The sequence below is a fragment of the Mastacembelus armatus genome, chromosome 7 (assembly GCF_900324485.2).
Source record: "Mastacembelus armatus chromosome 7, fMasArm1.2, whole genome shotgun sequence".
NCBI lineage: Eukaryota > Metazoa > Chordata > Actinopteri > Synbranchiformes > Mastacembelidae > Mastacembelus > Mastacembelus armatus.
Window position 1 is genome coordinate 8,721,792 of NC_046639.1, and position 10,223 is coordinate 8,732,014.

At 41.7% G+C, this 10,223-nt stretch overlaps 1 protein-coding gene across 1 annotated transcript in view; it reads left to right on the plus strand.

Annotated features, from left to right (window-relative positions):
- itga5 (integrin, alpha 5 (fibronectin receptor, alpha polypeptide)) overlaps nucleotides 1-9,890 on the plus strand; it is a 30,272-nt gene extending 20,382 nt beyond the window's left edge. Inside the window, exons 19-30 of the mRNA XM_026331396.1 lie at nucleotides 344-411; nucleotides 1,829-1,979; nucleotides 2,078-2,170; nucleotides 2,843-2,922; nucleotides 3,043-3,123; nucleotides 3,224-3,329; nucleotides 3,646-3,804; nucleotides 4,400-4,507; nucleotides 6,763-6,876; nucleotides 7,549-7,650; nucleotides 7,753-7,875; nucleotides 8,016-9,890. Coding sequence (XP_026187181.1) covers nucleotides 344-411; nucleotides 1,829-1,979; nucleotides 2,078-2,170; nucleotides 2,843-2,922; nucleotides 3,043-3,123; nucleotides 3,224-3,329; nucleotides 3,646-3,804; nucleotides 4,400-4,507; nucleotides 6,763-6,876; nucleotides 7,549-7,650; nucleotides 7,753-7,875; nucleotides 8,016-8,099 — 1,269 coding nt within the window. The 3' untranslated portion in view covers nucleotides 8,100-9,890. The remainder of the gene's footprint in view (nucleotides 1-343; nucleotides 412-1,828; nucleotides 1,980-2,077; nucleotides 2,171-2,842; nucleotides 2,923-3,042; nucleotides 3,124-3,223; nucleotides 3,330-3,645; nucleotides 3,805-4,399; nucleotides 4,508-6,762; nucleotides 6,877-7,548; nucleotides 7,651-7,752; nucleotides 7,876-8,015) is intronic.
- The last annotated feature ends 333 nt before the right edge of the window (nucleotides 9,891-10,223 follow it).

Below are 10,223 nucleotides of genomic sequence, written 5' to 3' on the forward strand. Positions count from 1 at the left end.
TAGTGTGTCTGCGCCTGTCATGACCTCACCGAGCCAGTCGTCGTCCTCTGAGCCACAACAATGTTTTTAACTGTCTGATTTGGAGTCATGATGTCGTGTAAATAAGGGAAACTGCAGTCCAGGTGTGTGCTGGGCGGTGGTCAAGTGGAAAGAGTGGAATGTATTAGTCATACCACATGTCGCATTTTGCTACACTCATCCTGTCATCTCCTTTAGACAGATATCTGAGTTATCTTATGCCTAATTCTTTTTGCGTGTAAAAGAACTGTGTTTCTAGTAAGAACCTGCTCATGTTCATTATGCCCTAATAACATTTTTATTACCCCCTTTGTGCGTCTTTTAGGCTCAGATTCTGTTGGACTGTGGGGAGGACAACATCTGTGTTCCTGACTTGAAGCTCTCAGTCCATGGGTGAGTCTGCTCATTTCCTTACATAAAACTCCCAAAGCATATGGAGTTCAGGAAATATTTTGGAATATGGTGGAGAATATACGGCAAACTGGGAACAGAGTAGCATACACTGAACTCTTCACCTCTTCTACTTAAATGGGACCTTGGATTTGAGTGCTAAAGCATACTTTTTGTTGTTGTACTGCTTTGTTTAGTTCAGCATTCCAGAAAGGGGTTGTTAGTAGCCACAGTGTTGAAGCAGAGTGAGGGTACAGGACACCAGCTCTACAGGTGCTATGACAAACATTCAAGGGCAAAAGAGAGAGATGAAAGGGGTCTGTCTGCAAAGTATGGGAGCTGTATGCCAGAGTCTGAACCTCGCCTGCTTCTGAAGCTGTCAGAAACACCCTGCCCACCTCACTTTGATTCAAAAAATCTGTTAGCATTTTTCTCAAAAATAACAACCACCCTGATACTCCCTACTCTGCTCTGTCATTTTGATTTCACATTCCTATATTTATCTGCCATCTGCCTCCTCGTTTTTAATGTATAGCTGATCCATCACATGTGGAATGACCTGCTTTGAGTGTGTGTGTTAATGCTGCGCCCCATCCGAGTGCAACGATTAGTGAAATTAAAATAATAGCTTGATGTTTTTTGTCTGCTCTGTGGAAAATTATGGAAGCCTAATGGTCGTTAGAGGGGTTGATAGGATGGCCATGATTTATTGGCATTTCAGAAAAAAAAAATGTATTCATCATTCCTGCAGTGTTATTTCTTCTGTTCCACTGCCAAAGTACATAACCTATTAGACCCAGGGTCCCTCAGGAAAGCTTGAAGATTTTGTGGTGTTTTCTACTTTTAAGCCTTTTTATTTGCTTTAAAAGTGCAATGCCATTTATGATCAGACTATGGATGACTTGCATGCCGGCAGAGGATCGGTTTTAGAAATCTTCCCTCTTGTTCTCCCGTCTTGCTTTAGGAGAATGGTTTATAATTAAAAGCGTCTGTGTGGGCTCTCCATATGGAATTTCTCATTGTTCTTAGTTGTGGAGGAGTTTGAGGGAGTGGGAGAAAGCAAAGAAGGAGGAGGCGTCAAACAGGTTTACACTCTGTTGTACAACATGTATAGCTTTATTGCCACATAGATGACGTTTTCATTAGATGGGAGGCATTGTGGGATTAATCTTAAGTGATGCTTTTTGCAGCTTGACTCAAAGGATAGTAAATATCTGACAGCACAAAGCCTGAAAATGTATTGGTTTCATTAAAGCAACAGCAATTTATTGCTCACTCTGCTGCCAGCAAACACAAAAATTGTATTTCACTGTTTTCTCATTAAACCCTTACCCATATTTATTTGCCTAAAGAGTCTTCAAACATTCAGCCTGACCATTAATTCTACTGGTAATCAATATTTCTTTGCTTGGCTACTCAGAGACAGGAAGGAAGTCTACCTTGGTGATGATAACTCTCTGACTTTGACTTTCAACGCCAAGAATGAGGGTGAGGGAGGGGCGTACGAAGCAGAGCTGTATGTGGTGCTGCCCCCTGAAGCTGACTACAGTGGTATTGCCCGTAATAATGAGGTGAGCAGAAATGTAAAACACAGTGAAAACCTGCAACTTCCAGGAACAAGTATGGCTCTTGGGACATAATTACACCTTTGCTGTGGCTTGTTTCACAGAGCCTGACCCAGCTGACCTGCAGCTATGAGACAGAAAACCAGACTCGATATCTCAGCTGTGATTTGGGCAACCCCATGAAGTCTGGTGCCAATGTAAGAACACCACTGTCCTTTTTTAGCTCTATGACTAATGGGTTTCAGCGCTGTAGAACATGGCAAGTGTATTTAATAGTGGCACAGTTGACACCATGTCATGGTTTCTTGCGCTACTTAGGAAAAAGTTGCATGCCATCCCCAGCTTGAGTGTGAACAGCACAGGAAAAGTCAGTATGTGTCAGGAAATGTTGTGACAGGAAGCACAGACTCCCATGAGTGCTCCCTGCTGACTAGAGTTCGCCTTTTTAATGATTGAGTCATAAGCTGGTTTTTAATAGGCCTGTAGAGGAACACTGACTGGATGAAGTAGACACACTTCTCCATTTTATAAGCATATTGTTGATGTGGAATCATCTTATTTTTAACCCTCTGAGTGCTTCAGAAAAATAAAGACGCAGAGAGACTTAATGTAGCAGTGATTTACTGAGTGAAGGAGAAAACAAAATGTTAATGTGTACTTCTGGAGTTCACCCACTCATTAGCCGTGTAATAATAGTCACTGTGCACAATGCTAATTCTAAGGAGAGCATATGTATCTTTTACAAATAACAGCACTACAGACAGATTGTGCAAACCTCATACTATGGTATGGTTTGTTAGTAATGGAAAATATGGACTGAACAATTTTTTTAAAATGATGATTAATATCCTGGACCTTTGTATTTGCAGCTGTGGGCAGGTCTGCGCTTCACGGTGCCACGATTGAAAGACACGCACAAAACCGTCCAGTTTGAGTTGCAGATTCGCAGGTTTGTAGAATATACTTACTGCTACTTACTGGGGTTACTGATTCAGCAGCACCGACCTCCACGGCTCTCGGATGACATCAGCTAATCAGAATCTTTTCTTTCCTCTCCCTGTTTCCACAGTAAAAATGAGAATAATTCCCACAGTGAGGTTGTGCCGTACAAGCTGGAGGTGGTTGTTCAGGCTGATGTCATTCTACAAGGGTGAGTTGAGCGTTAGGATTCCCTCATTTGAAACTGTGGAATTTCATTAAGTCTCTCGTGCCTCCCTACACATGTTCTCACCCCCACCTCTCGTTTTAAGTGTGTCTCGACCAGATAAGATCTTCTTCCCACCGGCTAACTGGAAGGTGACCAAAAACTATGGGGTGGAGCAGGACGTTGGCCCTGCCGTGGAACATATCTATGAGGTAATCAGCCATGGCTGTGCAGACTCATTGGGGCTAAGCAGATTTGGTTGGAATGCTGATCCTACTGTTCATAACGCAAGTTGACTTCTCAGGGCAGCAATGAAGGAAAACCAAACGAAACTGATCTGCTTTGACTTGGATGACTTTAAACAGTGCTCTACTTTCTGTGAAGAAATATGTCAGATATGAAAGTTTCAGCAAGGAGGAAAAAAAATCACCTGCAAGCTCATAGTTCTGCTGCAGCTACAACTAAAATATAAACTAATCAAGCTGCTCTTTAAGCCACATCCTTAACTTTCCTATTGTCACTTTCCAGCTGGTGAACAATGGACCCAGTCGGATCAGCCACACCCTACTTGAGCTGCGCTGCCCCCTCAGTCTCCAGGGCCACACTCTGCTTTACCCTCTGGAGTTCTACACAGAAGGCTCCATCAACTGCACCGCCGACAAAAACATGAACCACCTGCAACTCAAAGTGAGTGATGCGTAGATGTGCACACCTCCTCAGGGTTAAATGAGGGAAATCAAACAGAGAGCATCTCCCATTGATTCCCAGACAGATAATTAACAGCTGGTTCCGCCCGCTGGTTGGCCCACACCCTCCCAGCCTCTCAGCCCCACCCAGGACACTTATTCCACCACTACTTTGAAGTTTCGATTCTTGCTTATGCTCAGCACAGCTTGATAAACCACCTCGCCCAACTATATATATTTACTCATCTTCAACATCCAGCAATGTGCACTTTATACCAAGTTGTAGCTTTGTGGGTTTGTGGGCATAAGAGTTGTTTGTGTTTACAGTTGAAGCTTGACAGATGTTGAGCAGGGTTATCAGTCTTAGTTAATGTTTCTGTCTTAGCTAATGTTTTTTTTTCCCCTGGTGAATTGCTAAGTATGTTGTTTCTCTTCGGGAATCCATGTGGAGCAGAGCTCACATGCTTCTGATTAATGACATAAAGCCTCAGGGTCACGCAGACATTCTGTCTTGTATTGACAGCAAGGGTGGTGTGCCTGGTGAGGTCTATCATGGACGTCCTAATGTGTGGTATGTGTTTGTATTCTTCCTTTAGCTCCAGCACACATCCACAGAACCACCTATTCTGGCACTGAAGGCCCATGAGCACCATGTTGAGAGGAGGGATGTCCATAGGTATCAACTGGCTCATTTGACCAACCTGGTAAGTTGAAGATAATTTTCTCATTCTACAAGTACATCACGTTGGATGCACGCTGAAGCATGTATGCAAGTCTAATATAATAGGTGACTGATTGTTGACTTGAACGTGAGGGTATAAGGAGCTTGAGTTTTCAGTTTAGGGTAAATGTGGTTATGCAGTTTCACTTACACAGCAGGCCGTGATGCTTTAGTGTGCAAATCTGAATCTGTTTTGGAGACTCTGACCCCACTCTTATATGAGGCTCCTGGGATTGAGTAATTAGGTTATGATGTTGGTAAAGGGAGGGGTAAAACACCACAGATTTGTCCCTTCATGGTGATTAACAATGAGAGCCTGTAACAGTGTGAAGGGAAGGAGAGGCTCAGAAGTCATGGGACAAGGGAGGCAGTGCTGTCTAATTTTCAGCCCTGAGTGTTGTGAGGCCCCTGGGTACCTACACACTGACTCTATTGATCCACCCACCTGTAGGTAGCTGCCCTCGATGCTTCCCTCTGTGGATACCTGCCTCCACCAAAAAGGTCTTTGTGTGTTTGCCTGTTGCCTCTAACCCTCGCTCATTTATCAAGCATGTCCAATGGCATGTTAGTATGAAGGACCCTATTCTCCCCTTTTCCCTGTGTCTGCACTTTAGTTTTTAATGCTTAGTAGGACAGACATCTCCAGTCAAAGTTGCTCTTTATTAAAGTGTGTTAGTGTTAGCGATGCTTGGGTGAAGCTGTCAGCCTAGGTCATAGTGTGAGAAGTTTAAATGACCAGCTCAGACTTGGGCTGAGCTTTGCATAGAGAACAAAAGGGCAGACTCCGCTTGCACAAATGATTGAAAATAAAACCCATTTTTTGACCAATTGGATACATTGTAATAGCAGAAATTATATATTTGAAACTATTTTCTAGAGTTGCAACCTTTCGGACATGTTTATTTTGGTGTTTCCAGGCTGTTTCTCTGACATTCTACAGTTAGGACACATGTGTCTTTAACTTTCTAGTTTATCAGCAAATCCTTGTGATGGACCAACTCTAGAAAAACCAGTGGAGATCCTGCTCCAAAGTTCATTTATTAACAACTTAACATGTAAACGAAGATGTTATTGGTTGTTTAGTAGAGCGTGTACAACGCAGAAGTATTTCTTAATAAAAAACTAATTTTGATAACTGCATTATTATGTTGTACAATGGATAAACACCAGTCAAAAGTGTTTTTCATGAAGTGTCAAAGAAAATACTTTACAACAGATCTAGAAAAATTTGTAAAATAATTTACCATTCATAAATTCCTTAACTGCAACTTACTATCCTTTATCAAGGGTGTCATATCAGAAAGTGACACTATATATGATTTCATTAAATTTACAATGACATAAACCAGACAAGTCCTTTGACTTGAGAGAGTACAATGATCATCAGTTTCTGCAGATTCTGTCAATAAATAAATTTCAGGGTGCAGTGCGTACAGCTGTTGTGTAGCCAGGCCTTTCTTTCATGAAGCTGTGGGAACAGTCACCATGCCCCAAGTCTTGACCACATAATCCCACCAGGGGATAATATGTGGGAATTGGTCTGAGCCATTTCTGGCACAGGACCATGTTCATGTCATTTCCAAACCTCTTGATGCCCCACTGCCCTGAGGCATTAAGGATGTCTACCAGGAGGAAGTGGACTGATACACTCCCTGTCTGTCTGAATACTCTCATTAAGCCTGTCTAGAACTGACTCTGAAGAACTGGGGGGGTACTCTTCTCTGCTCCCATTTTTGCCCTACTCTGTTCAATTAAGTAAACGAATACGCTCCCGCAGGAAACCCACCAAAACCACTTGGTCAGGGCTGGTCTGGCTACTTCAGCAGCTGTAAAACACTGTGTTCATGTTTTAAATTGCTAAATGTACCACGCTGCATTATGAGGCTCTAATTAAGATAGCATATTCTACAGTCTTGAGAAAAATGGGCTGGTCTGAGTGGTTGGGCAGTAAATTGCAGAGTGGTGCACGCTGCATTTTTACAGTCTCATGACAATCTAATTCGAAGCAGGCGATCATAATATTGGGCTCTTTGTTATATTTATTCAAACTGCAGCATTAACAGGGCTGTCCTTTCCATATCTGTTGAACCTGTTTTAATTTTTTTCTGTATGACTATCATCTGCAGTCCTGTGACTGTTAGTTTTGTGAGAGGAATTGTTTTTCAAGCTGCTGTGTGCACAAACGTGACTTAAATGTATTTGCATTTGTTTTTGTCTCCTCTCTTTCTGTTTTCATAGTCCTGCTCTAATGCGGAGTGCTGGACAGTGCAGTGCACAGTGGGTCTTCTGGAGAAGGGGACTACTGCCATCCTCAAAGTGCGGTCCCGCATCTGGGCTGAGACCTTCACTGAGGTTTGTAGAAGATGACCTTTGTCTTATAAACTAAGTAGACATGCTCTGTACATGAACATGTCTTCTCTACAAGATGACAAAAGTGAGGCAGAGGATAAGACTGTGCAGTCCAGATTAGTATTTTCCCTCTGGTGTCTGCATATATATTTTTTTTATGTCAGGAAAAGATGCAGGAGGCCATTTTTCTTTAAAACACCAAAAAAGAACACAGTCGGCATTTAAATTTCAAATAATGGTTTGCAAAAATGAATAGCTGCAGTAGTCAGTCTCATGTATTTATTTGTTAGGCACAGCTTTGGTTGTGGATCAGCCCTTTAGGCTGCACAGCCTCACATATTTGCCTCAAAAAGTGGAACAACAGTTGCTAACAGAGTGTAGATTGCTCTACACTGGCTGTCCAGACTGAAATTTTTTACCAGTATACATTTTTCTGCCTTCCTGCAATGTCTGAGCTACACACAGACTATTTATCACCCCCTGCATGTGAACATAAGGCACATGTGTGAATGTATTGAAAATTCATTATCTGGTTGTTACAGCTTCTCATAGGATAGGAATGCTGAAGAAATTGCTCTTTGGAAATTACACCTGGTCACTGTCGCCATCTAGTGTACAACTGGTGGACTGCATGTTATTGAAATTGATTTAGATACGTGATGTTTCTTTCTTCAGAGGACCTATAAGCAGTATGTGCTGGAGTGCCTGGCTAGATACAGTGTGAAGAAGATGCCGTATGCAATCCCACCTAAACATGCACCCAGTGGACACAAAAAGGTTTTTAAGATCTTTATTTATTAATGAATTCCACTCATTAGTGCCACACTGTGGTATGTATCATCTCGGTGTCGTTAATACAAACTGGGCTCTCATCCTCAGGTGGTGACGCCAGTGGTGTGGAACAAGCCTGATATTGAGAACTCCGTTCCTCTGTGGATCATCATCTTGGCCATTCTGGCTGGTTTACTGCTTCTGGCACTTCTCATCTACGTACTGTACAAGGTCAGTGCTGCCGTGAAGCAAAGGATTGCAAAAATCCCAATTACTGTTATTGTAAAGATAATGAACTTCTCAGTAGAATTATTAGGTCTGTGTTACTTTCTTATTCCTGTTTTTTCTGACGTTTTTGTTCATTTTTGCAGTTTGGCTTCTTCAAGCGATCTCTGCCTTACGGCACTGCCATGGAGAAAGCACAGCTAAAACCACAAGCTGCCTCTGAGGCATAAATGACCACCTGAGTTACCAGAACCACAGTATCTGGCCATATGATTGCAATGGAGAAACATGATGGAACCTATAGAGGGGATCAGGAAGCAGGTGAAGATTTAGGCGAAAGAGAGACCACTGGAACTCCACTGTGCTGCACTAGAGGAAAACAAAAATATCCAAAGATCTCCAAGCCAAATGAATGTTTTTTTTATAACTTTTTTTATTTATGTCTTGTTTGTTGGGAGGTTGAGAATGTTACCAAATAGAACTCTCAGTGCCTCAAGTCTAACATTAGACTTAACAGCAAGATCGTGACTGCAAAAGAAGTGCAGGCTACTGTCAGCCTGCGGATACAGTTAGTTGCCTGTGGGGTTTCCTCTTGAAGACTAAAGTTCTGTAATACCCCTTTAACTTGCTTATTGTGGTGCTAATGACCTAATATGTTCGCTGCCAATGACCAGGGTGTGGCCACATGTAGCTTGTGGCAGTCAGGAGCCATGAATTACGTTGCCTGCTGAGGGCTCAAAGCATTGTTCTGATAAGCCCAGTTTTATTGACACTAACCTGGCTACAGCAAAGGCAATATTATTTGCTTAGATTTCCCAAATTTGTTTCATAGTGTTTATGATAATTTTTTATTTTTGCATAAGCCCTGTTTTCCCCTGATTCCTAGCCATTGCATGCTAGGAAAGGCTCCAGCACCCCGCAACCCTGAATGGGACAAGCAAGTATTGAACATGCTTGGATGGATGTTTCTCAACTGTTCGTGAAAATGATCTCTCTCTGCCTCAAGAGGGTGGACAGTGCTGGGTTGAGTTGTTTTTGCACTCGAAGGAAATCTACTGATATGTTTTCAAAGACACCAAAGACTGACTGACTGACTGACTTTCCTTTGAGATCTGACTTTGACTCCAGCTAATCACTTTGTTTAAATTCTGTGTGTTCTTGTTCAGTTACCAGCGCTGGCATCGATATTATTATATAGTCAACTGGGATCGGACTGGAACCAGCACATACCATTGAAACCTCATATTAGGCTTCAAGAATTCTGTAAAAAAAAAAAAAAAAAAAATTGGTTTCCCCCTAAAAAAGATTTGCAGTGTTTACCATGTTTGTGTTGAGCTCATACAGTATGGAGACCATGCACATGAAAATGATGCTTGGGGGGGGGGCCCGCTCAGTAAATGGCCATGGCATAATGATGTGTGTTGTAGCAGTGTTGTAGCTTTGACAGATCATAGCAGGATCTTCAGTCTTTTTGAGTGTGACAGATCCGTTTTCAACTTACAGTATGTGTTACTGTGAGATACTGTATTTCTTTTTTTTTTTTTTTTTTTGAGTAAAAGTCTGTCCACATCCAGAAAGAAGTGACTGAAGTCATCCCACTACCAAAACGGCTACAGGGACTGAACATTTAAATCCTTCGTGTTGGTTTCTTTTTTCATTTATATAGACTTTATGTACTTCAAATGTAAATACTTCATGTCTGTGGGTTAGTTAGAGGTGTGCGAGCTTGCATGTATACATGTGTGACTTCATGCATATGTGCATTTGTATGACTGGCATATTTATGAATGTTCGTGTATGAATGGTTATTACCTTTCTCACTGCCTAGTCCTGTTTATCCCTTTCACCTCTGTAGCCTAAGATCACTGAGGTTAAGCCGTTCTATCTTACTATCAAAATGATAGCATAAATACAGTCAGTTTTCAGGATGACTTGTTTAACTGCTAGGCAGCGATGAAATTACCTCAATGGAAATTCAAAAAAAAAAAAAAAAAAAAAAAAAACGACTGTAAAGCTACCATCCAAATGTTAGCATCCTGCAGGATGTCTTGTACCTCTAATAAAGGGATATCAGCTAGGCTCTGGGAACTCAATGTTGTTTGGAAGTGCAATATTTATATTCCCTCCTTTTTAATGTTACAATGCTTTCTTGTATTTTATGGTTTATTTGTCACAAACCAGAACCTTTGTATGTTGAACTACATAAGCACAGAGGTTATCTTTTGTGCAGTTCTGGCTTTTCGCTTTCACTTGACTTCTCACCTAGCATACTTCAAGTGTGAAACTTTGTTTTTTTTAAAGATTTATTCACTTCAGATATACTCAAAATTTCACTGCCGGACCACGTTCCTGAT